Source organism: Asparagus officinalis, chromosome 2 (genome assembly GCF_001876935.1).
Source record: "Asparagus officinalis chromosome 2, Aspof.V1, whole genome shotgun sequence".
In the NCBI taxonomy this organism is placed as follows: Eukaryota; Viridiplantae; Streptophyta; class Magnoliopsida; order Asparagales; family Asparagaceae; genus Asparagus; species Asparagus officinalis.
In genome coordinates, this window is record NC_033795.1 from 12,588,300 (window position 1) to 12,615,442 (window position 27,143).

The 27,143-nt window shown below is 37.4% G+C and overlaps 3 protein-coding genes across 5 annotated transcripts; all 3 read left to right on the forward strand.

Annotated features, from left to right (window-relative positions):
* LOC109830304 (DNA-directed RNA polymerases I, II, and III subunit RPABC5) lies at window positions 1,724–5,541 on the forward strand. The gene is made up of 4 exons (XM_020397533.1): window positions 1,724–1,832; window positions 1,960–2,018; window positions 5,038–5,132; window positions 5,209–5,541. Exons 1-4 carry the CDS (start codon window positions 1,797–1,799, stop codon window positions 5,232–5,234), a joined length of 216 nt encoding a protein of 71 aa, XP_020253122.1. The 5' UTR covers window positions 1,724–1,796; the 3' UTR covers window positions 5,235–5,541.
* Window positions 6,679–15,845, forward strand: LOC109830305 (dynamin-like protein ARC5). 3 transcript variants are annotated; one of them, XM_020397534.1, is made up of 17 exons: window positions 6,680–7,103; window positions 7,547–7,711; window positions 8,279–8,401; window positions 8,520–8,741; window positions 9,584–9,717; window positions 9,790–9,882; window positions 10,127–10,190; window positions 10,383–10,431; window positions 10,582–10,661; window positions 10,947–11,104; window positions 11,206–11,266; window positions 13,185–13,247; window positions 13,330–13,430; window positions 13,696–13,753; window positions 13,830–14,147; window positions 15,281–15,445; window positions 15,524–15,845. In XM_020397534.1, the coding sequence occupies exons 1-17, from the start codon at window positions 6,738–6,740 to the stop codon at window positions 15,611–15,613; spliced, it is 2,310 nt and encodes a 769-aa protein (XP_020253123.1). In that variant the 5' UTR covers window positions 6,680–6,737; the 3' UTR covers window positions 15,614–15,845. The 3 variants fall into 3 exon arrangements, with proteins under 3 accessions (XP_020253125.1, XP_020253123.1, XP_020253126.1); XM_020397536.1 differs by lacking the exon at window positions 13,185–13,247 and having other exon boundaries at window positions 6,679–7,103; XM_020397537.1 differs by lacking the exon at window positions 7,547–7,711.
* On the forward strand, window positions 17,846–26,202 carry LOC109830306 (isocitrate dehydrogenase [NAD] catalytic subunit 5, mitochondrial-like). The gene is made up of 8 exons (XM_020397538.1): window positions 17,846–17,997; window positions 18,102–18,253; window positions 20,213–20,533; window positions 20,627–20,788; window positions 20,872–20,946; window positions 21,118–21,227; window positions 21,302–21,374; window positions 25,703–26,202. Exons 2-8 carry the CDS (start codon window positions 18,110–18,112, stop codon window positions 25,892–25,894), a joined length of 1,077 nt encoding a protein of 358 aa, XP_020253127.1. The 5' UTR covers window positions 17,846–17,997; window positions 18,102–18,109; the 3' UTR covers window positions 25,895–26,202.

Here is a 27,143-nt window from a genome sequence, read left to right on the forward strand (position 1 = left end):
AAAGCGGCTCTCGGTCGACCGGATTTTCGGTCGGTCGACCGGATTTTCGGTCGGTCGACCGACGTAATCTTTCGGTCGACCGAACGATTATTTCGGACGACCGAAATTCTCTTCGGTCAGCCGCGACTTTTTTTTCAAACGGTCATTTGCCTAGAACACTGTGCTTTCACTTATTAGTGTTTGGCACAGTCTGAGGTAAGGGTCTGAAAAGGAGATTACTTTCTTAACTGGGAAGATTGGGTTTAGTTTTTTTTTAAATTGATTAATCTCTTCTATTTAAACCCCAGACTTCTTCTTCTTCCTTGCCCTAACGTTTTGCAAAAACCAGAGAGACGCTGTCTTCCTGAGAGAATTTTCAAATCTGTTTTCTCTGTGGTTTTTGTGTGTGATTCACTTCCCAGCTTCAGTAATCCTTCTCTTTGCCATAGGGGCTGTGTAAAGAGAGAGTTTTGCATCTTTTGCTTCTGCTGTGTGAGTGAGATCTTGTGTAGATCAACTGTGAGGGAGTGATCTGTTGAGATCAAACTGTGTAGTGAGAGATCGTGTGGGATCACTGTGTAGACGAAGTTCCGGCTTCCAAACCGGGTGTGTAGTGGATTTCTCCTCGAGAGTGGGGAGCGGGGACGTAGGTCAGCGGGCCGAACCTCGTTAACACATCGCGCGTCAAGGATAACGATTCCTAACTCTTTCTCTCTTACTTTGATTGCATTTCCTGTTTGTGGTTTGCTTGTGTTTAATTTTTATTGCATATTAGAGCCTCTTGACCCTAATCACCCCCCTCTAGGGTCCAACAAAAATGTATACCACTCCAAATTAAAAAAAAAATTATAAACAATCATTGAAAGCATAAATAATTTTGAATAAATAAATGATATTGCCTTTTAATCTCTACTTTTTAGCTTTAACAATATTTCTCGCAAACAAATACTATGTTTCACTTGCATTTTGAACCTTGTAGAAAAAATAGGTTTCACACTTTCAGTTTTCTTTTCACTTTGCTAAACACCCCTTCATCGTAAAATTAAACTTGTATACATTAACCTCGGCTAAATACCCATATTGGTATTTTAATTCTACCCTAATTTTCAACAAGGTATTTTAAATAGGCAAACCCGCTTTAAGATATTTTAATTGATCCAACTAATCAATAAGGCATGTTTTCTCGTCGGCGGGCAAATTTCCGACGAGATCTCGTCACGTGCATGGCATGTGATGTCTCAAAACTCATTTTTAGCAGCGGCGACGGCAACAATCTCGTCATATTCAGCCCAAAGTAGGATAAAATAACGATTATGATGCCGCCTGAGATCGCTAACCCCATCGAATCGGCTGAATATGACGAGATTGTTGTCGTCGCCGCTGCTAAAAACGAGTTTTGAGACATCATGTGCCATGCACGTGACGAGATCTCGCCGGAAATTTGCCCGTCGACGAGAAACCATGCCTTATTGGTTAGTTGGATCAATTAAAATGTCTTAAAGCGGGTTTGCCTATTTAAAATACCTTGTTGGAAATTAAGGTGGAATTAAAATACCAATATGGGTATTTAGCCCATTAACCTCATAAACTAAAACTAAAATTAAAATTAAAAATTTCCCTAATAATTTTTTTAAAAATATTATAAATTATATAATGGGCTGAGCCTTCAAATAGGCCCTTTATAAATTACCGGGCGGCGCCTCTCTTGGCCCACTTGGCACCATTAATTCAATTTTCAGCCCCTTCATTCTTCATTTAAGAACCCTCCCCAAAAAAATCCCAGCTTTTTTCGAAAGATTTTGATAAAAGAGAACAAGATGATTATCCCTGTTCGCTGCTTCACTTGCGGAAAGGTTCGCTCTTCATCTCTTTCACTGTTCGAGTTCTTAGTGCTCTACGGTTCTAGGGTTTTCTACCTGCTGTCGATTGATATAATTTCCTAGGGTTTTGATGCGATCTTGACTCCTGTTGTTGGTTCAGGTGATTGGGAACAAATGGGACACGTATCTCGATCTCTTGCAGGCGGATTACACTGAGGGGTGAGAATCTATTCCATTTCAACTTTAACCTTCTTTTATTTTCATGCTGATTCGAAAGCATCGAACAAAAAAATAAAGAAGTTATTTACTAGATAATTTTGCACGTTGAATTGTTTGTTCATTGGAGTTTTCGAGAAAAATTAGTGCTTGGTTTCCTGTGATTGTTCATGCTTGTTAGTTCATGGATGTTTGGAGTTATGAGAGATTTGTGTGGCGTCACTCTAACAACTAGCTTTTAAGGGCGAGTTCTCCTGGGTCTGTTGCAAATGATATAAAGAAACAACGCCACCTCCCCAGTTTCAAGCGAGCGGCATGGGTGGTGACGCTGACATTGTAGTGTTAGCTCGAGAATAGTCTAGTGTAAAGCCAAAAGGGTGATGTTGGGGTTGCAATGTTTTACCTGGACTGGACTAGTGCGAGGTTGTGGTTGGGTTCGGGAAATGTAGTTGTATGTTAGGGTCCATTTAGTCCCACACTGACTAAATGGGAATGATTGTTGGTTATACGAAGAGATTTGTGCTCTCTCCCTCTAACAACTAGCTTTTAGGGGGTGAGCTCCATGGTCTTTCACATTTTCTGTGTCTTTTTCTTGGCTTGTTAATAACAATGTTTATAATATATTAATGTTTTCTAAAATCAATTGAATTTACGTCTTGAGCTTAAAATTAAGGGTAAACCAATTCTTTCTTCTGGGAGAATATGAGCAGAGGGCAATATGGGTTGATGCTTGCTGTACTTAGTAAGAAGATGAAGAAGGCTAGAGTTTGTTGAGCTAGGTTTGTAGAAGATGATGGGTTGAGTTTGCATGTTATTCAAGCTTTTGTAAAAGCTTTATTTATTTTTAAATCAGTAAGTAGAGCAGCAGGCTGTGTTTGTAGATATGGGCTTATTAATGAGGCAAACCTGACCAATGCAGCAACCGAAGAGGGCCAGAGAACAAGTTAGCTGGAGCGTTATGCTGATTATTTGGCGAGCAATTGACTTAATCTCATTAACAGTTATCCTCTTGTATTGTACTTTCTTAATGTCAGCTCTTTCTTCCCATTTTTTTTCCCTTTTCTAGAGAGGTATACCTGTCCACTCCTTCATGGTATCGATAGTAACCTGTGAAAAGGAAAATAGAGGGCTATAACTGAAACACAAATCTATTCAATGTTCCACTCACATTATTCGGTTCTTAGTTCCGGCAATTACGGTACTTGTGTATGCTAAGGCTTCTGCATTTATCTTAAATGCACAAAACACCTAAAATAAAACAACCTTTTCTATCATGTGTAGCTCTTCTACTAGAAGACTTTTCGTAACATTTTCTGGTAAAACTGAATCTGACCTCTTCAAAATAATTGCGACCAATGTAATATTCTAATAATTCTTATCTTAATGTTATGCCCCATCGCACTACCAATGCTCTAATGTAAAATGAGGTTCCATTATCTATTCCTCGTTCCTTGCATCTACATGAAATTCCATTCCGTTATGAATTGGATCTTTCCAAAGGTCATGCATTTGGGGCTTGGAGCTTTTTTGAAACTACAGTCCTAATTCAATGAAGAAACTCACAACGAGACCTATAATCAAGCTAGACTGTTTTGGTGAATCCCAAAGTCGCAACTACTGAGTACTGATCTACAGTCAAGACGAGGCTTTGCTACTTAGGCTCTTCTTGTTTCAAGCTCAGAAGGATGTTTTGAAACCACAACTGATGTAGCAGAAGCTTAATCAAAGAGAATAGCTGCTCGTTATCGTACTGGCGAAATGGCACGAACCCTAGAAATCCTCGGATAAAAACTTCAGGATGATATAAAAGCCAACATAAATTGTCTACATAAATTCATCCCCCTTATATAGGTCATAAAAGTATAAAACAATGCAACAGTGCCAAACTAGTAATTCCTAAAAATAGACTTCCTAAAATACTTTCAATAGAAAATGGAAACTAAAGAGACCAAAATTCTTCGACGGGTGAGCCTAAATAGAAATTTTCTTTGACCCTGAAACTTGGTATGAATGACAATGTTGTTCAAGGCGTAGAGCACCTCTCGAGCTATCTGAAACTACATAATAATACCGATCTATAGAGGGAACCAAAATTACAGTTCGTTGAAGTTGCACGTTGAAATCTGGCCGAAAATCACCCTCTTTTCTTGGATTGTCCGGGCTTGGCACTACCCGATTTCTTCCAAAAAGCATCAGCGATTTCCTCCACATTAACAACCTATGTGGCCTGAGAAATTCTTTTTTACAATTTATACCGACATTACAATATTCTTGGGTATCTTAATTCACTCAGCAGCTTTCTTATAGCACCTCAGAATATTTGAAAACCTATTAAAGCTTAAATGCTCAAATTGTATATTTTAACATTGTCTGGATGACATTTATATCTCTGCCAAGCTTTCACTTTGTTAAAAGTTACAAACACAAAACATATGCTGCATCAATTCTGGCTTTAATAAATGTCCAACTAATTGACGTAACTTGCATAATATAGCTGTGTAGAAGTCATCAAATAATAGTGTAATTGGTTTTCGTTCGACCATGATAGTTTGGAAGTTTGCATGTAGTACAAGCTAGGATTAATTGCAAATACATTCCCTATATTGTTAGGGTATATCTGCCTAAAATACTATTTTATTAGCACTTATATCCCATGAACTCTTGAGAACATTATTTCTCCCATGCGCTGTCAGTTGAGGTGTCACGTGGCATGTGAAAGTAAATTACCTTTTGAAAAGATTAAATTGCCATCTAAATTGAGGAGGAACGAATTAATATTGTGCAAGTTTTATGGGGTAAGGGTTAACAAAATATCTAAGGGGGTATGAGTGGCCACACCCCAGTACAATGAGTGCAGTCAAAGATGCATGAATGATAAACTTCCTACTGTTGCACTTTAAACCAGCATTTCTCTTCTTCTATCTACTGAGGGAAGCATCACAAGCATGCATCTCTTCTGTCATATCTTTCTTACATGCAACCATCAAGAAGAGCACTGAGGCTGGACATGCCATTTCCATAGGGATGCACTCGATGCACTAGGCCTAGTCCGCTACTGTTGCAGGCGAATGCTGATGACTCATGTTGACCTTATCGAGAAGCTTCTCAACTACAACAGTAAGCAAACTTTTCATTTCTATTATTTACTCCTTGCTCCATTTTCACGCCATGACACCTTGTTTTTATGCCACAGCACTGGAGAAAAATGAATCCAGTTAATGCTCGAGATGGTTGGGTCACATAGGCAAAGCTCATGGTTTGATGTCACTGTAGGCAATGGAGGCTGTAATTGTTTCTATGCTTGAGCGTTTATGGTTGTATGCTCATATGACTTGTGCTGGTTGATGGTATGCCATGAGAATTTAAGATCAGCCGAAGTAAATCCTTAAGATATTGATGATGTTGTTAGTCTCGGAGTGCCTGTAAATGTGAATCTTTGACGGATTTGCACTTTTCATTAAGTTTTTCATTGAAATTTTGATAGTATAAGTTTGTACTTGCTGGATAATGAGATCTTGTTCTTGAAGCATATATGTGATTAGTCTAGAATGTGATCACACACGGACACACAAGTTGGTCAAGTTAGTTGCACATTCGGTGCATCAATGCCGATAAGTTTTCGATAACAACATCTATTATGTATCTGAAGCGACATAACATTTTCTTTAAAGCTGAACTATTACTTGCAAAACTCTTCTTTATTTATTGTTATTATTATTTTGACCTAAAGTTCTTGTTTCATTAAGTGAAGCCCTAAATCCAACACAAAAGATATGCAAACAAAATATGTGCCAGTATAGATCAGGAGTTGAGCTGGGCTAATATGAATAGTATTCCATATTTGGATATTTATGAACTTGATTTTAAGATTTTAAGTTCGGAAATGGAAACCCAAACCGAAAGATGTGATCTACTGCACATAAAGTATTTAGAAATAAAAATTTAAAAAATTTCCATGTGTTTTCAATCATGTATAACGGGATGAAAAATTATTGGAAAATGATAGGGGCACATCCCAACCATACTTCCAACTACATCTCCTCTCTCATTTTGCTACAGTGCACCGGGTCTCACATGAGATTTTAAAATCCCATGTGGGACCCGGTGTACTGTAGCAAATGAGAGAGGGGGTGTGCTTGGAGGTGTGGTCTCGCTCATTTGCTACACTGCACCGGGCCTCACATGAGATTTTAAAATTTTAAAATCCCATGTGGGGCCTGGTGCACTGTAGCAAATGAGAGAGGGGGTGTGGTTGGAGGTGTGGTTGGGAGTGTGCCACTAGTGTCACCCAAAATTATTTCATAAACAACTCTACGAGAATTCTGAAACATTGATTTTGATGACATATGATACCCAGGTTAATGACGTTGAAATCCTATGAAATTTAATATCTAGAGAGTTCCTGTGCAATAGATCATATCTACTGCACATAAGAAAAATTTATACGGAGATCTGAATTTAAGAAAAATTTCCGAAATGGAGCATTTTTTTTTTACTTCTGATTTTTAACTGAGGCAGACCATTTCAAAACTTCGAACGCTCGTTGTAAGGACCACTGTGGGCCTGCGCTGTGGGCCGCCCTCCACGGCATTGGACAAAAATGCGCGACGGAGAATCCTCCCCAGCCAAATCACGTGATCGTCCTCTCCCTCACGTGTCTCTCCCTACTCTCCCTTCCCGTCCTTTCAGTCTTCGTCGTTCATCCAAAAGCCCCAGCAAGAAATGGAGCGAAACCAAAAACAAGGAGGAGGAAACGAAGAAGAAGAATCCAACGAAACCCTGGATTCGAGCTCGAAGCTGTACGAGGCCTACAACGAGCTCCACGGCCTGGCGCAGGAATTCTCGATGCCGTTCGACGCCCCGGCGATCCTGGTGGTGGGCCACCAGACCGACGGCAAGAGCGCCCTCGTCGAAGCCCTAATGGGGTTCCAATTTAACCACGTCGGCGGCGGGACCAAGACTCGCCGCCCGATAACCCTCCACATGACCTACAACCCCTCGTGCAGCCTCCCCCGCTGCTGCCTCGTCTCCGGAGACGGCGACGTAGAAGGCTGTGGGGATCGTCGAATGAGCCTCGAGGAGATACAGGTAGGTTTTCCTTTTTTGGGTTTCGAGATATTTGTCCCCAAAATGGATTAGTTACCTCAAGTTGGTTTCTTTAGCTGGAAATTGGCCACTCTAGATTAAAGAAATTAGAGTTAGTCTTTCAAATTTTCTGTTTTTAGTTATATCCCGACTTCACTCTCCATTTCTGTGAGGCATGAAGGCAACCACTCCCTCTAAACCCATTAAAGTTTGCACATTGGACGAAAAAGTTTGCACATTTACCATAAAATTTGCACTGGTAAGCATATAACATTGGGTGGGTTTTAATGGGTTTAGAAGGAAACTTATTTCATAATATTATGTTTTGGGGACCTTTCAAAATAGATGACATTCGGGGTCTGATATCTCAAAATCCTACCTTTGTTTTGGTAATTTTTTTGTTCGGTTTTGATTGATTAAAATGGCTTTTTACGGTTAAATTATAGGGTTATATTGAGGCAGAGAATATGAGACTGGAGAATGAGCCTTGTCAGTTCTCGGAGAAAGAGATTATTATAAGAGTTGAATATAAGTATTGTCCTAATCTTACGATATTAGATACGCCCGGTCTGATTCTTCCTGCCCCTGGTAAAAAGAATCGAGCTTTGCAGGTATTTTATTCGTTGTTGTTTATTTTGGTTCTACAGCTTAAATCATGTGCATTGCTGGTATGAACGTCAGTTTGCCTATGTTTCATAAAGCAACATAGGAAATTGTTAGTGATTGGAAGCGAATTTTGATTTGTTCAGAGAACTTTTACTTGATAAAACTATAATTTATGGTTTTTAAATGTAACACTGAATATGTTTGAGCAGTAAAGACATGTAAAAGACACGCTAGATTTTATTATTTGATAATATTTGCTTCAGATTCCTCAAAAAGTATATTATAGGGTGCTATCAAGTTGACATATTGTTTACCATGTTGGATGCAAACATGTTGCATAATGTGCAGCAGTCAAAATACTTTGTTGATTACTTCAAAATGCTTAAAGTTGATTGTATTATGTTAGCAATATTTTAGTGTTAAAAGTGTTTTCGTATTAAGTTAACATAAATTTTACTCCTAGTCAAGGATTTCATGCATTTGAAGCTAGTCAACTCTTGCAACAAAGAGTAGTTTAGGTTCCTCTATGCTGTTTGCGTTAACCCACTATTTACTGCATGAGATATTTGCAGGTTCAAGCTCGTGCAGTTGAAGCACTTGTCCGAGCTAAAATGCAGCATAAAGAGTTCATCATATTGTGCCTTGAGGATTGCAGTGATTGGAGTAATGCCACTACACGCAGAATAGTTATGCAGGTCTATATGTCCTGTTTGGACTTTTGCAGTAATCTTTTCGCTACTATAAGTTAAATATTCGTCAAGTTATTAAATATTACAGCAATAAACCTTATACCTTTGCATACTTATTTTGCAGATTGATCCTGAGCTATCAAGGACTGTTCTAGTATCCACGAAACTTGATACAAAGATCCCTCAATTTGCACGGTCTTCAGATGTTGAAGTTTTTCTTAGACCGCCTGCTCGTATATTGGATGGCTGCTTATTGGGCGATTCACCTTTCTTTACGTCCATTCCTTCTGGAAGAGTTGGCTCAGAACGTGATTCTGTTTACAGTTCAAATGAGGAATTTAAAAAAGTACGATTTTCTGCATCTTATTAAGTTAAAACAAGATTTTTTGTATACAGTTAGAATCCAACTCCAGCTATGCTTGGAAATTAGTTTTCCATATCCAGCTAAGCTTCCTCTGTTCCTCCCCTCTTCTCCCCGTCACTAGTTCTCATATTAGGAAACTGAGTAATGAACATGAAATGGTGTAAGTTGTCATTTGGGCTGACAGTTTCTATCAATTTTTTTTACAATGTATCAAAGAGGAATTGAAACTGATTTTCAGGCAAAAGTTTAAGGAAATATCTTGTGGTGTGTACTTATTTTTCTGTTCTATTTTATTTCATGCACTACTCATAGTTTTCACTCTATTTTTGACATTGCTCGGGATGCCATCTGTTCAATATTCTCCTCTCTTTAAACAATTTATTGATGTATGGGCTTAGGTTACAGAGTGCAGAAATTCCTGTGCCCCAGAAAACATGGAATAGTTAAAATTGCGTGTCACAATCCTTCTGTAGCCAAATCTCTTATATCAAGAGCATCAAACTATCTATCTTCCAGTCTTCCAGACAATATATTTACCGATAAAATCAAATTACCATAAACAATTTATAATCTCAGTAAAGCATTCCATGTCCCAAGGACCAAGGTCAAGTTTCTCCAGAAAATTCTGCTAATATTCATAACTCAACAGTCCAAATAGTGAACAATTTTGAAGTTTCCAATTTTTTTATATAAAATGAACCTCCTTTTTCTTTTTTGAAATGCATATAAGAAAATGTATACCTGAATAGGTTACTTGATTGTTTCTAAGATCACCTAACTTAATGACTTCCATTTTAATTGCAATTTTGTTTGACGATGTGCAGGCCATCTCCTTGAGAGAGTTGGAAGATATTGCGTGTTTAGAGGAAAAGTTGGGTAGATTGTTATCAAAGGAGGAAAGGAGCAGAATTGGTGTTAGCAGCCTTCGGTTGTTTCTGGAGGAGTTACTACAGAAAAAGTATATAAGAATCAATGTTTCTTTGGTACTGATGATCTTTTTATTAATTTTTTCTTTTGAGTTTTTGTTTAGGTACATGGAAAGTGTTCCGCTGATTATCCCGCTTCTTGACAAGGAATATCGAAGCACAACAAGAAAGCTTCGCGACATCAATCAGGAAATCTGGTATATAATTTATTCCTTTGAACATGTGTCCATAATGCAGAATTATGAGCTTTAGAAAATTTTTGGACAATATGGCCTTTCTTTTTAATTTTTATAAATATTTCTTTTGGAATTTATTGATATTAACGTCTCAGCCATCTTGGTGCTTAAAATGTCTTAACAGTAGGAATAAAACCTTTTTATTGTATCACAACCATAACAACATTTCTTTAAGCTGACTGCTATAGAATATCTATTTGCACAGCAATTTGGATGAAATGAAGCTAAAGGAGAAGGGACGTGCGTTCCATGACTCGTTTCTGGCTAAGGTTTTCTTAACTTTCTTTGCATTTGCATATGAACAAATTGAATTTGAGACTTGTCAGAAATTGAATAATGCCTATTTTTTATCTGCAAATGATTAGTGGAGGTCTTGTAGAAAATTTTCTTATCTGGTGGAACTAGAACTCTTTTTATATGTGTATGGGTTTTCTTTGACATCATGTTTCTCATTATTGCAGTTATCTTTGTTACTGAAGGGTACTGTGGTAGCACCTCCTGATAAGTTTGGTAAGGTCAAGTAGTTTCAAATTAGAGGATCAAAGCTTCTTAAAGTTACTTGCCTTTGATGATGGAGGTCTAACATTTTTTTACCCATAAGGAAGTCATTGTCATTACTCATTTATGACAGTACTTATTCTTGAGGTGAATTGGCCACAGGAGAAACACTACAAGACGAGAGAACTAATGGTGGAATGTTTATAGGAGCTGATGGTCAGTTTTCGCAGAAAATGATGCCTGTAAGTTACAGAATGGATCTAAATGCATTTCTTTTTGTGCAAGAATTGAATATAATGGAACGCCGAGTTCTCTTTCATAGTGCTTCCAATCTTAGGCATTTCTTCTGCTTAGAAAAGTTTCATGTTTTTTTCTCCAATATTTTTCTTTGATTCTAAAAGACAATTCCATGATCATCTGATCTTCATCTGTTTTCGTTGTGATCTATGGCAAAGTTTATTGCATAGAGTTTATTCATTTGTTGGACTAATATGTTCATCGTTTTTGTTTTCATATTTTGTTTTCAGAATGCTGGGATGCGTCTTTATGGTGGTGCACAATATCACCGTGCAATGGCAGAATTTCGTCTCGTTGTTGGTGGTGTTAAATGTCCTCCAATTACTAGGGAGGAAATTGTAAATGCATGTGGAGTCGAAGATATTCATGATGGTACTAACTACTCTAGGTACTTCACAAACTTCTGTTATCATCATCCTGAACTTCTAATGTCAGTTTTCTTTCATTCTATAAAATGTTAACTTTTGGCCTTTACACATTGTTATGCAGAACTGCTTGTGTAATTGCTGTCGCAAAAGCCCGTGATACCTTTGAGCCTTTCCTCCATCAGGTGCATTTACCTTTATATGCTGTATATTGCTGGTTTTCAAGCATTCTGATTATTACCTTACCTTTTTGCCTGTGCATGTTCAACATTGATAAATGTTCATTTCATTGCTATAACTTGTTGCAAGAAGCATTTTATTTTGAAGATGTCAGATACATAATGTGGAAAAAACTAGAAGGAAAGAAAGTGATGTCTGTAACAGTTCTTGATTGTATATGTAGTTACTAAGATGCAATGTGGGGCTATAAGCAATTACGAGAGAAAGGAACATGGGTTCCAGTCATGTCTAAGAGACAGATTGTCGACCCCAGTAAGAGAAGTGAAACTAGGAAACATAGAGGAAACTAGCAAAGGGGTAAGATAGGAAGACCGCAAAAGTTACCTAAAGTATAGAACAAGCTTTTGCAACTGGTACACTAAAATCAACCCTTGTTTGGATGGTGCCAACTTCATGCCCAAGGCAAGCATGCTGAACTGATGGCCGTTCAATATAACTTTGATGACCTATGGGAAGTCAGCAGACATGCCAATTTAGGTAATAGTTTAATCTCATGCAACAAAGGAGCAAGGTTTTAAATATCGGATATCGGGGAAATATCGGATGGCCAAAATTCATATTGGATTGCGGTTATTAGGGAAATATCGGAGATATGTGGTAAATATCGGAATGCCATAACGGATATTTGCATATATAGTATATTGCCTAAAATGTAATCTCAACGTACTTAATGCAATCTAAGCATACAAAATATAAATAACATATGTTTAGGATCACTAATCAACCTTGTAAAACAAGCAAAAGTACAAATCGCTATTGCAACATTTCGTCTGACGTTTTTGAGGTCAAACTGTCATTTGATATAATCAGAAAATCATGATATTTCGCTTGAAAAATTGCCAAACATGGTATATTGTTTTGCGACAAGGCATCTAAAAGGATATATCGGCCAACACATCGGCTGATATATCGGCCATATCGGGTATATGTCGCCCAAAAGAGCCAAAACGCAGTAAAGGATAGAGACCATATCGGTTGCAACAAGCTCTATAAAAGTATATATCAGGCAAGGTTTTAAATGTCGGATGTCGGGTTCATGTCGGATGGCTGAAATTCATGTCGGATAGCGAAAATCGGGGATATATCGGGGGACATTGACTAAATATCGGATTACCATATCGGGTAGTGCGTATATGTATAATATTATGTCCTAAATGTAATCTAAGCATTCATAAATTCAATATAAGCATACTTTATAAATTCTATAGACTAAACATATAAAAAGATAAATAATATATGGATTTGGGTTCATAAATTCTTTCTATCGGGTTCATAAGAAACCCTTAAACATGAGAACGGGTCAAACGTGTTTGGGTATTTATCACTAAACCCAAACCGGATAACAAAAAACAGAACTTAAAAAAAAGTACTATATCGGCTGATTTTTTAAAGCTAAAAAATAGGCCGATATGCCCGATATGACCCTGATATTTCCGATTTTGCCCTGAAAACCGATATACGAGTTGAAAATGTCCATGTCGTGTCGGTCAAGCCCTCAAACCGATATGTCGTCCGACATGTCCGACATGTCGGCCGATATTTAAAACCTTGATATCAGGTGACATAGATATGTCATGTCGGGATATTTAAAACAATGCAGAGGAGCAATTCCTAAAGACTTAGATAAGAGATGTCATAATTCTATTTGCTATGGGGAATCATGTTCGTGTAGGAGCCAAAGAGCCAATTGGAATTATATCCTAGTTTTTTCTCGTGCACATATTTGGTGCCTGGTAGTACCCGGTCCTTTTTAAGCCAATGTAAGATATTGATCATTAAGTTGGCTGCTTCAGTAATTACAGAACATCTTCTACATGCTTGTTACGTTTACTCCATATGACATTTTTCCTTTTCCTCCAACAGTTGGGCTATAGGCTTCTATATATACTTAAGAGGTTGCTCCCTATCTCAATATATCTTCTGCAGGTACAGTTTATAAAAAATCATGAATGACTCGATCATGTTTTCATCATGTCTTTTCTTTCATGTGATTACTGACTTTTGACAGAAAGATGGTGAGCATCTAAGTGGCCATGAGGTGTTCCTAAAGCGTGTTGAGGTTGCTTTTAACAATTTTGCTGAGACCACTGAACGAGCATGCCGTGACAAGTAAGTGATTGTAACTTAACATCTTTCTTTTTTATCAGCATTTATGTGACTTCAGTTCTTTGAGTACAAATTGAAGAACAATTACAGCCCAGTTACTGTGTTCATAATAACATTTTGATTTTTAAAACTGCATTAATAAGTGGCTGAACAGAGGTACAAAGGTTTGATGAGCCTTGCATTGCTCATCACAGTTGTCAAACCTAAGTTATTGGGAATTTTGCTTCGTGAGTACTATTTTCTACTAATACTAAATAGTTTACTGCAGATGCATGGAAGATTTGGTGTGCACGACTCGCTATGTTACCTGGTCCCTCCATAACAAGGTCATAACTCATTTCTGCTGTATGCTTTGACAAGTGCTCCTTGCAAAAGCCTTATAATAATAACATTTGTTCGCAGAATCGTGCTGGTCTCCGCCAATTCCTTGACTCTTTTGCTAGCATGGACCACTCTTCTTTTGGTGGAAATTCTTCTTGTTCAGCGCCTACTCAGCAAAACTCATCCTTGGGGCCTGTTAACAATGACACAAAACTTGATAACAAGAAGACAGATACAAACTCTTGTAGTCATACAACAGAGACAAGACTTGTTGATCTTTTGGATAGTACATTATGGAATCGGAGGCTTGCACCGTCTTCTGAAAGGATTGTGTATGCATTAGTGCATCAGATCTTCCATGGCATTAAAGAACAGTTTTTGGTGTCAACTGAATTAAAGGTGTGTATTCATAGTTACCTTAGTTTTCATCTTGATTATTATTTCTGGTCTTGTGTGTTGTTTTAAGTGAATATTGATTTATGTCTAAAGGTTTAGAAGACACTGGACATTTGTTTTCATCCATAGTCTGCTACAATTTTTGTTTGGTTGGACCTTTAACTTATAACTATGACATCAGTTCTCATGTATTCTCTTCTTTACTCATGCTTCCGTGAAATTATGATTAGGATTTCCTATTTTCTGGTCTTTTACCTATATCCCCCCCTTTTTCTACCATACACATGCACAATGCTTCCTGTTTTGTTCTCTAATATCTCCTTTTTAGACCATCATTCTATACCTGAGACAAATTTTGAACTATGATGAAAGTTATCATATCTCTAATTGCTTGACAAACTCATGTATTTTGACAAAATGATGTATTTTATTCTCCAATAACTGCCATTTCATAGGTTCTTATATTGTTACAAGTTAACTGGTAGTCCCCTTATGATACTCATAGCCAACGTTATTTGTTGGGAAAGCGTTGGGAGATGCTTAGATGTTTATTTTGATGAATGCCGTTTTCTTTCATGAGCACGCTTCTCTAAATTCCTATAGTTTTTTTCCACCAGTCGCTGCAAAATTAGGATTTTTTTTTAATCTTGCTTAGGCATACCATCTCAATGTAAACCCTCTACCTTCCCATCTGGCTTAATCTTGTTTTACGTTCTGATATTCTACTTCATAGTATTTAAATAAAAAAAATCCTAAGATTGATTGCCAGCTTCAAAGCTTTTGGTGCTATCTCTTTGTTGAATGATACTCCAATATCTCATGCATTTCAAGTCAATGTCGCTTTGTGGTGATTCTCTTCTCCTTTTCATGTACTAGTTAATCAATGAAAATCTGAGAAAGAAATTCCTATGCGGCGCTTGATAGTAAATCATATAGAGAGGAAGAATTGCAGTGATATAGTATTGGTGATTGCATATACTGATTTAGAATTGCTACTTACTCTACTGAAGCTCTTAGTTCGATCTCTGTCATCGCTACATAATTTTCTTTGAAGGGACCTCTACAGTATCACACGTTGCACGCATATAATAGTTTCACCTTTCTATTTCTTTAACCGAAATTCCAAAATTTTGCAGTTCAATTGTTTTCTTCTCATGCCGGTGGTTGACAAGTTACCTGCACTTTTGAGGGAAGACCTGGAGTCTGCATTCGAAGACGACTTGGATAGTATTTTTGATATCACTCAGCTGCGGAGCTCTCTTGGACAGCACAAAAGAGACTTAGAGATTGAACTGAAAAGGGTATCATCTTTAGTGCTGATTCTTAACATTTTATGCATGTTACTTAGTGAATCCACTTTGTTTGTTGTATCTCTGCAGATAGATAGATTGAAGGAGAAGTTTAGGGAGATACATGGGAAGCTGAACTCAAATTGTGTTCATCCGAAGAACTTCTCAGCTTTGGCATAATCTCGCTAATGCAACTATGTAGAGTAGTGCGCATCGCAGTTTTGATTTTTGTTTCCAGTGGAAATAGGTTGTTGAAATCAGTTTTCTGTTTAATTTTTTTGGGGGGCAAAGAGAGTCGAAAATGAGGAATTCTTTATGCAGTGTTTTGTAATCTATAACATCTTTATACATGTAAGCCTGGCCCTTGTCACTTCAGTGATCATTTTGTTGAAGTTGGGTTACTATCTGTCAATATCCTGTATCACGTTTTTTCTTTCTGAGTCTTGCTTATAGTGTTGTGACATTAAGGGGCCGTTTGGTTCATGGGAAGGGCATTGGGCTTTGGGCAGAAAGCCTGCGAAAGTGCCAATTTTGGCAGGTTTTCTGCCCAAAACGCCTCTAAAAAGAGGCGTTTTGGACAGAAAACCTGCCAAAACTGGCACTTTGGCAGGCTTTCTGTCCAATGCCCTTCCCATGAACCAAACGGCCCCTAAGCGTAGAGTGGAAAACGTCAGAGCAGCGTATTTCCTCTTGGTGCATGGAGATCTAGAACACTAATGGCATGTATATTTCAAATTATTTCAAAGCAAAGTCAAATGCAAACCGTATTCATATTTATAATTGGAACGAGTATAGAAGATATTTGCTTGCTCTCGGTTTGAGATACGGACGGTGTTATGATACATCTCCTATAATCTTGGGAAAAGTCACATAGAGGATCTGCAGCGGAAAATCATAGGGGGGACTGTAAGAATCCTAAATGTGCAACTGTGTGCCCTGATGCTAGGGGTGCTAACAGAGTTGATACGGCTTGGATATGATACTTGCTATATCCCCTAAAATCGGATTCGGACACAGATGTACATGCAAAATTGTATGCGAATATGCTTGCAGATCTTAAAACGGATATGAGAAAAATAAATAACATCGAAAAATATAGTTTGTAAGATACAAGAGAGTTCATTAACATATTTGTTATATTTGAAAAACTAAGATGATGTCCTTTGATCATCAAAATAAGTTTCAAATCCGTTAATCCAAGGATTAAAACAATTTGAATTGTATGATTGACATATGTTGATGTCAGTTGTCAAACAGGAGGTTTATGTTAGATTTATGAGAGTGATTAGGGTGATTGACATATGTTGATGTCAGTTGTCAAACAGGAGGTTTATGTTAGAGTTATGAGAGTGATTAGGGTCCTCAAATTCCTTCAGACGATTGGTCATAGGGTTCACTGTTCTTTCTTGCACGAAAGACTCATGAGAGGGCGGAGTTGGGTTCTCCAGTTATTCCTCCGACGATCAAGTCAGTATTTTGATCTTAAGTGGTAAAATCAAGGACAAATTATATCCGAAGTTATTCAAAGTTGCCAAAAAGCAGAAGAAGTTACCTTATGCAGTGTAGTTCCCTTTTATAGCACATTAGGAGTAACGATGATTTTGTCAGAGCAGTTAATGTAAGAGCAGTCGGCTAGCGAGGGGTTCGAGGTAACTGTCGTCTCCCTTTTTGTTTGGTCACGGTCCGAAAGCACCGCCTTTTGACTTGGCTACGCAAGTTGTCGGCTGACACAATAGACCGAGTGCGGGTTGCTCATAGGATCGATCGTGTGAGGTGGTTGACAAGTACCGCCTTTTGACTCGGCAACGCAAGTTCTCGGCCCATAGGGTCAATAGGGTGAGGTGACCGACAAGTATCGACTTTTGACTCGGCTACGCAAGTTGTCGGCCCGTATGGTCGGCTATAGAAGTAGTTTGAGTAGTCTTGGCCTCAATTCATCTGATTAGGTGAAGGCTAACATGTGTCGGCTTCTCTAGAGAGATTAGCACTTGTTGATTTTCTAGACTATAACAACATATAATTGAATATTTCAGATATGGATCCACATATTCCACAGAATAACCATCTCCATAACCGTATTCTATTGGCTATAAATTTTGGTAACCATATCCATATCCATTATGGATACTGATACATATATATTTTTGGCACCCAACCTAGCGTCCATTTTAAAGTTGTTAATTATATTGACTTTTTTTAATGACGACTCTTGTCTCGTTTGTACTATTGTTATTTTTACTGTCTATATTCATGTGAAGTTTTTTCTTCTTCCTTATTTTCCCGCTAATAATAGGCATATAACTATTTATAAATTGTAAAATAGTTTGCCTAATTGAGATTTAATAGCACTTAAGAAAATTATGAGTCAATTTTGGCTGGTGTTAGCAGGTTAATAACGGCCGCTGATGCGACCAAAAGGACTCCATTTGCCAACCAATTTGCGCAAAAATAAAACTGGCGCTCGTCAGGGTCAACCGAGCTGCATAAAACCGAGGAGGGACGACGCGTTCTGCTGATTCCTCTCTCTCCCCCTCTCTTTCTCTCTCTCTCTAGGGTTTCTTCGAGTAATCATCGAAATTTTCACTTTTCTTCTATCGATTCTGTGGACTTTGGGGTTTTGGATCCACAAAAGCTTTTTTATTTTTATTTTTATTTTATTTTGATTCAGTTAATTTGATGGCGCTTCGTCGTCTCCTCCGAGGGAATTTATTCGAGCAGGTTTCGGGCGTTCGATCTCTCTCGACTGCGGCGACTCCGATCAAAGCTACGCTCTTTCCCGGCGATGGGATCGGTCCTGAGATCGCCGAATCCGTCAAGGAGGTTTGAGTTTATTCATTAGCTGTTGCACGGTTTTGATTTGATTTTCGAACAATTCATTTCTTGCATTTTGTTTTTTTTTTATTTAATAGCAAATGTTTGTAGAGATGTAATTGCGGCCATTTATTGAAATTATCATCATAAGCTTATCAGACCATTATATGGCTATGATGATGTTATGATGCCTTTCATGGACAATGAACAGAGAATTTTGTGTCATGACACGAGCCCATATCCATACAACTATTAAAGTACAACTGAAGGCAAAGTTTGAGATTTCCGAGTCACACAGGTGGTTTTTGTCAGTTCTGAATCGAGTGTATAAATGGCCATCCGAAGACACTTCAATTATGGCAATGAACTGGAATAGTAATTTGATAAAAAGGAAGAGCACAAGTATCTAAAGTATATTTGAGATATAGATAGATATCGACTAGGATTTAAATATTGACAATGGGGAATATATCAGATGGCCAAAATTCACATTGGATTGCGGTTATTGGGGATATAAGGGGGATAAATAGTAAAAATCGGAGTGTCATATTGGATGGTGTGCAATAATGCCTATATATAACGTGATGTCCTAAATTTTAATCTAAGCACACAAGGGAGTGTAAACATACCGTGTCATTGAGCTTTGAGGGTCGAACGTTTTCAAAAGAGCTTCGCGGTCATCGAGCTTTTGACTTGGAATGCCTTTGAGAGAGGGTCTTCGACTGAGAAGCTTCGAGCGACAGAGAGGGAGAGTGAGAAGCTATGAGCAATTGAATTTGGGGAGAGAACAATGGAGGCGGGGAGAAATTAGGGCTGAGAAATCGAGGAATGGGAAAGGAATAGGTGCATGAGTTGTTTTGCTTTTATTTAGTGGATATTGGGGCAAGTCTTGAAAACAAGTGACCCAAAACTGAACCAATAGTTAGAATGTGATTTGTAGCCTAATCGGGTGATTTAAATCTCTCCAAAATTCGGGCGATAAATCAGATTTACATCGATATAATGAACAAAATCGGTCAAAAATGATAAATGATAAAAATTTACAGAAATCGTTGCGGCTGTGGTCCAATTCCAATATCTCGGCGATAAATTGATAAAATCAGCCAAATTTTAAAACGCCGGCTGTTGAGGGCAGGGAAGAGATAATTTCTAAAGTAGAAAGGTGGAGAGGAGTCTCAAATCTAAGGGATTAAGAATTAGTAGAACAAAGACATAATACATTTAGTGTAATTATAGAAAAACTATGGAGAGGAATGAGTGCATACATAGGGCATATTGATGGTGAAGGTATACCTAAGAAAAATCACTTTCATTATTTAGGACCAATTTTTTCTCATGATGCCGTGACTGAGAACAATGTGGTTCATCAAACAAATCAGGTTGGTTAACATGGAGGAGTGCTTCTAGGGTTTTATGTGACTGTCAGTACTTATGAAATTGAAAGGAAAATTCTGTAGGACCGTGTAAGACCATCAATACTTATGGATCAAACTGTTGGATAGAAAACATGTAAAAAAAACATGAGTGGAGTAGAAATAAGAATGTCATGATGATCTTGTGAATATACACTAAAAGATAGGGAAAAAAGTGCATCCATAGGAGATTAAAGATTGCTCCTATCGTGAGGAAAATAAGAAAATTGATTGATATAGTTCGGTTATGTACCAGTGAGGCCACTAAGTACACCAATGATAAGAAGTGATTAGATTATAGGAAATGGGAAAAAGAGGACTATAGGTAGACCTAAAAGAGCTTGCTTAGAAGAAATTAACAAGGACATGATAACTTAACAGAGGAGATGGACCGCAATATAAATGAATGGTCAGAATTTATGTAGTTGAACCCACAACGTTGGGATAAAAACTTTGTTATTGTTGTAGTTGTATTAGGATTTGTACTTTGTAAAACCCTAACCTTTTGTTGTAGTATTAAGTTTAATGCTAAGCACAGTTGCTTGTTTCACTGCAGGTGTTCAATGCTGCTGAAGTGCCTATTGATTGGGAAGAACATTTTGTTGGGGATCAAGTGGACTCAAGAACGCAGAGCTTTGTAACATGGGAAAGTCTGGAATCAGTACGCAAGAATGGTGTGGGATTGAAGGGACCAATGGCTACGCCTATCGGAAAGGGCCACAGATCTTTAAACCTTACTTTAAGAAAGGAGTTGGGCCTGTATGCCAATGTCAGACCTTGTTATAGTCTTCCTGGGTACAAAACTCGATATGATGATGTCAATCTGGTCACAATTCGTGAGAACACTGAAGGGGAGTATAGTGGTCTTGAGCACCAGGTATTATAGACTAAAAATTTTGTTGTACTGTATCATTTTTTCATGATATGTGTAATAAGGGTCATTAAAAGCATTCCATGATGTTAACTCAAGGTGGTGAGAGGAGTTGTGGAAAGTCTCAAGATCATTACTCGTCAAGCGAGTATTAGGGTTGCAGAATATGCTTTTCATTATGCCAAGACTAATGGCCGGCAAAGGGTGTCAGCTATACACAAAGCAAACATCATGAGAAAGACTGATGGCCTTTTCCTCAAGGTATGCCGACTATCGTAAATAGAGAATTTTATCAAAGGTTTTAAAGTAAAATTATTCAAGTGCTTAATTTGTCTCGTTTGTAGTGTTGCCGTGAGGTTGCTGAAAGGTACCCGGAGATTACTTATGAGGAAGTAATCATCGACAATTGCTGCATGATGGTATGAATGCCTCTCATCATGTATACATGATTGAAGATACAAATTAAATATGCTTGAGAAATGAGTGTCTCTCATTACAAATGCATGAGTAGAGCTTTAGAGCTATTTGCCACTGCAATATACTTTCCGGTCCTTCTCAGTTCACTCATAGTTTTGCCTTTCTTGTAACAGCTTGTGAAAAATCCTTCTCTCTTTGACGTATTAGTGATGCCAAATCTCTATGGAGACATTATCAGTGACCTCTGCGCTGGCTTGATTGGTGGTTTGGGCTTGACTCCTAGGTAAACCATTGTTATCTTCCAATTCCATGGTAATTTTACATTGATTTATCTCATTGATACAATATTTTCTTCAGCTGCAATATTGGTGAGGGAGGCATTTGCCTGGCTGAGGCCGTACATGGTTCAGCTCCTGATATTGCTGGAAAGGTACGTGAAAATACTCTCCACTGAAGTTCTTAATCCACAAAGTTATCATTCAACTCCTTATATAAAAGCATATGATGTGTATTAAGTAATGTGTTTTCTTCCCATTTCTGGCTTCATTTTGTTGCACTACACAAGAACATGTTTGCATTCTGCAATATTAACTTCTTGAATTTGTGTGTACGCAGACATCTACTTTGCACCCCTAAATTTGCAATTTGCATCTATAGCCTACATGCATCCTCTTACATCCTATTATAGTGATGACTAGAGTCAAGTATCTTCCTCTGGAACGAAGTAACACAGGCATCATAAATATCATTTATTTGTGTTTCTTTTCTCTGAACTTTTATTGGCGTTTATGTTAGAAAAATATTGCGTAAAAAGCAATTCAGTAAACAAATAAATAAAAGAGAAGTAGTGATTACTGGCCGGTAAGGAGCAGTTATGTAAACACTGCTCTAGAAAAATAGACTCCCCCCTTGTGCAAGCTTTAATGGCAATCCATCTTCTAGCAGTAACAGCCCACAGACAAACCAGTACTTGAGGATGCGGGCACTCCTCAAGTCTCTGCTTGGATGATTGTTGCCCAGGGAATAAAGAAAACCCAAAAATTATAACAGTGGATTTTAGGACATTGAGACGAAGAGAGTTATAGGAGAAGATGAGATTTTTCCCTTTCTGTATTTTTCTTCTTTCTATACGTTTCCTTTTAAAGGCGTTGGGAGAGAGATATTTCAAATGGATTCCACTTCTTCCTCCGTAAACTCTTGAATGTTTTCCCATGTTTAACAACTTTTCCTCATGTTCTTCTCTTTTCTTTTCTTCCATTCGAGGAGCGCAGAAGGGGAGATGGTTATAAGAGCATCTCCAACAGCTTCCCCATTTTATTGGCATTCTTACTTTTGAAGAATTTTAAGTTTTTTTTGGTCCAACAGATTCCCCATCTCATTCCCCAAAATAGGGATGGAGGAGAAAAAAAGGGGAGTCTTCCCCAAATATCCCTAAGAATACCCATGTGGTATTCTTCCGGGAACTTCCCGATACATTGGTTATCCACCCCCAGCTTTTCTTGCGAAACTGGTTCGGATATTATTCTCAGTTACTTGACCGGGTTATCCTTAAGAATATTAGCGTAATATTCTCCAGGAACTTCCCGTCAACGGTGGGAAATAGTTTAGACTCATATACCTATTGGAGTATGTAGGGAGCAGTTTAACCTCATGCACCTGTTAGAGGATTGAGAAGCAGTTTATACTCGTATACTCTTCGGAGTGTCATGTTCTTCTCTTTTCTTTTCTTCCATTCGAGGAGCGCAGAAGGGGAGATGGTTATAAGAGCATCTCCAACAGCTTCCCCATTTTATTGGCATTCTTACTTTTGAAGAATTTTAAGTTTTTTTTGGTCCAACAGATTCCCCATCTCATTCCCCAAAATAGGGATGGAGGAGAAAAAAAGGGGAGTCTTCCCCAAATCTGGGGCATTCTTCAAATATTTTGAGAGAACTTTGTCATAAATACAGCACGTTCTTCAAAACGGGTTGGAGGAGAAAATAAATATAAAATAAAATCCGTAATTGCAAAAAAAAGCATAGGGGAAGTTCCAATGCATAAGAGCATCCCAAAATAGGGATGTATAATATTTTTATTATTGTAATAAATACAGGATTCTTTAAAATGGGGAAGCTGTTGGAGTTGGAGCAAAAATAATTTAGAGAATATGACTTTTGCTTCCCCATTTTGGAGAAATTTTTGGGGAAACTGTTGGAGATGCTCTAACTGTTCAATTTCTTACATTAGAGATAAGAAATTATTGACATATGAAAATGATAAGATATTATAAAAACTCAAATCTTTTCCTACAAAATAACCCCCCCTCCCCCTCTCCAAAAAAAACCCCTTCCTGGAGCTCGACTTTCGAGGATAACTATAGGATACATGCAAGGTATAAACAAAACATAAAGAAATAGTTCAGACAACCTGATACTGTGGATTCAGAGTAGGTAGCTTTTGGCTTTGAATATTCTCTTAGTGATATTTATCACAATCTGAGGGACATAATGTACTAGGCCTTGAATTAGGCCCATGTATAAGATATTGACAAATACACACAGTATGCAATCATCCATTGAACAAGCGGGTGGAGCAATAGTGGCCATGCTCACAAATATCATCTCATTAGAGTTTCTAGGGTTCAGCCGCTGCCCCCCCCAACCTCGACCTTCATTGTTCTTCTCACATAGGTAAGTCCTCTAAGGGCACTGCAACTAGATATAATACCCCCTACAACTCGTATGTTGGACTTATTAAGAATGTAAATCAACTAGATATAATACCCCCTACAACTCGTATGTTGGACTTATTAAGAATGTAAATCATCCTACCCAGTTTCATCATATGAGCATTGTCATCATTGGAATGAGGTTGTAGCTAACATAGTGTAAATCATAACTGCATCTAATGCTACAAAGAAGAGTTACTCTAAAGGTCAATACGCCACACGAGAATCACCAGTTCAGCTTGTTTCTAACACATTGAACTTACTTCATGTGAACAACTCGCTAATTAGAAGGTTGCGTTCTTACTGTTGGTGATCTCACATATGGGCTTAACCTCAATCCCCTCGATGAATATAGGACTTCATTCCTAGATAAACCTTAATAAAGAGATCAGTTCATATCTATTTGTTTCAGTCCAAGACTTTTTATTCAACCTTTATTCATTTTAATCACAGAGGCCTTATACCAACAAAATGATACAAAGAGATAATAATTTGCTGCAACGTCTAATAGTATTAGTAGCCTAGTCATTACTAACTATGTATATGAGTAGAGACTAACATATGTCACTCTGGCTATCATTGCTAAAAACTTATAAACATGAGAAATGGTGATATGCAGAACTAAACATATTGATATATGCATGTGATCAATATTACTAATGTAATGTTTTCAAATATATTTCAGTTGAATGCACAATTTGTAATAATTCATTTATTCACTTTTATCAAAATTAATGATGATGATGCTAGAGGGTTTTAAAATTTGTATTCGGGTCATTATATGGCTGCAAATTGTTTGCCTGCAAATAAGACCTTCCAACTAACTTCGCCATATTTCGATATTATATGTTCCACCTCTCAAGCGTATCAACATTATTTTGATATTTTGAATACCTTTGTATTTCATTTATCAAACAGAAATGTTTATACCTTAAATTCCCTAAGTGCTATCATGTTTTTTTTAAAATCATATAACAAACTTTTAAGTGATCCAATATGTCATGTGGCAATGATATCATGCTTCATAATTCAATAATTTAAAATTTTTCCATATTTGATAATTTACAAAATAATTATGATTCATGGTATTGATGAAATTTTTTAATAAAAGTAAAACGCTTACCTCTTGGGTTGGTTGACCGAGAGGTTGATAACTTGATACACATTACCTAATGATTTAAAGTTCTTTGAATCATGTTAGCAATATTGCTCGAGGAGTGCAGAAGGGGAGATGGTTATAACCGCTCAATTTCTTAAATAAAAGAGAAATTATTAACATAGGAAAAGGATAAGATATTATAGAAACTCAATCTTTTCCTGTAAAACGTAATAAACCCAACAATTTAACCTAGAGTAAATAGGTGATGCATTGTACCCCATTGCCCTTCTAGTTAACTTTTCCGTGCCATCCTGGATTCCCTTAAGATGTATTTCTGAAGCGGAGATGCTTCTATTTAGCGTGAGCAGTAGAATGGACATCTTAAGCTACACCCTTCATAATAAAAATATTCAAAAGCGAATCTTTGAACTGTCATATGTAAATCAGCCATTTAGACTGGAAAGTGAGGACTTAACACAAGCTAAAACAATTCTTCTAATTATCATTTAATTCGTTTACTACTCTATATGCTAAAACAACTTCCACAAGTTGCAAGAATGGCAGGTGACAGTTATTTTATTATAGTACCATATACTACTATAATTTTGACAATAATATCTATCTATCTATCTATCTACTATTAACCGTCTTTTCAGTTTCCTTGTCTATGTATCATCATGTCTACAGCAATCCTATCAAAATTCATCGACTGACCCATTAATATGCCGCTGCACCTTCTCTTTCTCCTTTTCTCTTTTTTTGCCAAACCCACAGCCATCTCTCGAATGCCCATGCAGTAAACTAGTGATAAACTAGTTATGTTAGTATAAATGTTACTTCTTGTTTCTGTTGGTGCTTATCATTCCATAGAACCCAAGGCACAATTTATTCAATTTTTAATTATGGCCATCTTCTTCCTGGCTGATTATTTTCTTAATTTTATTGGTTCCAGAATCTTGCAAATCCAACAGCTCTCCTTCTGAGTTCTGTTATGATGCTGCGTCACTTGAATTTAACTGATAAAGCTGACCGAATCCAAAATGCAATACTGAAGACAATATCTGAAGGGAAGTATCGAACTGGTGATTTAGGAGGCACTGCATCTACCACTGATTTTACCAAAGCGGTATGTGATAATCTTTGAAAATTTTGAATTTGAGTCAGGAATTGAAAGCTAAACGACTCATCAAATTGAGTCGTGAGCAACAAATAAAGGACCTGATTTTTTATTTTATGTCCATTACTTAATTCTGTTTTCCAAGCAATTTTATAATTGGCAACACCTTGAGCAGGCAGTTGTATAATTTTTTTTCTTTTTTCCTTTTCGTTTCTTGTGCTTTTACTGGGTATACTTGTCAATTATTATTTGGTTGACACTCTTTTATAGAGATGCTTAACATTGAAACCAGAGAGGCAGAGTAAATAAAAGAATGATCTTTTTCAGTGTCTAAATTATCATATCTGTTGGATTCTATGATGCGTTAAGCTGTGTGTTTACTTTTATCTTCAGATTTCTTTGAAGTTATTAACTTGGACCAAAATTTTGTATATTTTATTGTTGAGCAGCAGCAAGCAGGTAGAGAACAACGGAGAAAGAGGGAATGAGTTTTAAATGCTTATAGTTTCTGTTCAAATATTATTATATTGACTTGATCTTCCATACATTTATGCATGTTAATTTGGAAAAAAAAAAAAAATCTTTGCATTCACTGTAGATGGAGAGATTAGAATCCACAGTATAGTCTCTAGTTTAAGCTTCCATTCATGACCAGTACAAGGTAGTAATAATTTCTGATTTTCATTTTTCATGTGCCTTCATGGTAGAAGTGCTACTGTTTATGCTGAGAAAACTGGGGCAATTGAATCCTTGATATTTTGACTTGAAGATGTGGGCCTCTGTATCGTCTTCTTAGGCTGATGATGATCTTTGTTGTAAAGTTGCCTGATAATAAGACGGAAAAAGCGTCACATTGATGACTAAGCCTATTGACGAAGAAAGACTGCGTAAATGGAAAATAGGCTAGGGATTTAGAATGGGTTCATCAATTGGATCAGATCGCTTCACTTGAGTATGAGATGTCATATTTATAGAGATTTATCGAGACTAGTCGGGTGCTATGCGTGTCACTCCTGTTTGTCGAGGTAGTCGTGGAATTCCTTGGACGGCAAGAAAGTTTGTGTGTTCTCACCTCATTGACCGAGGGAGGTTCCTCCGACAATGTGTACGGATTGAGGCAGTTTTCAATCAAGGGCCTAAACATGGAGGTCAATAATATAATATGATTTGATTTAATCATCCCTTATTTAGACAAGCTTTCTTAGAGTTGGACCCAAGCTGTGTGAGGCGAACATCCGAAGTGAGGGGAGTTTTTGGGTTTTAGAGATGTTATGGT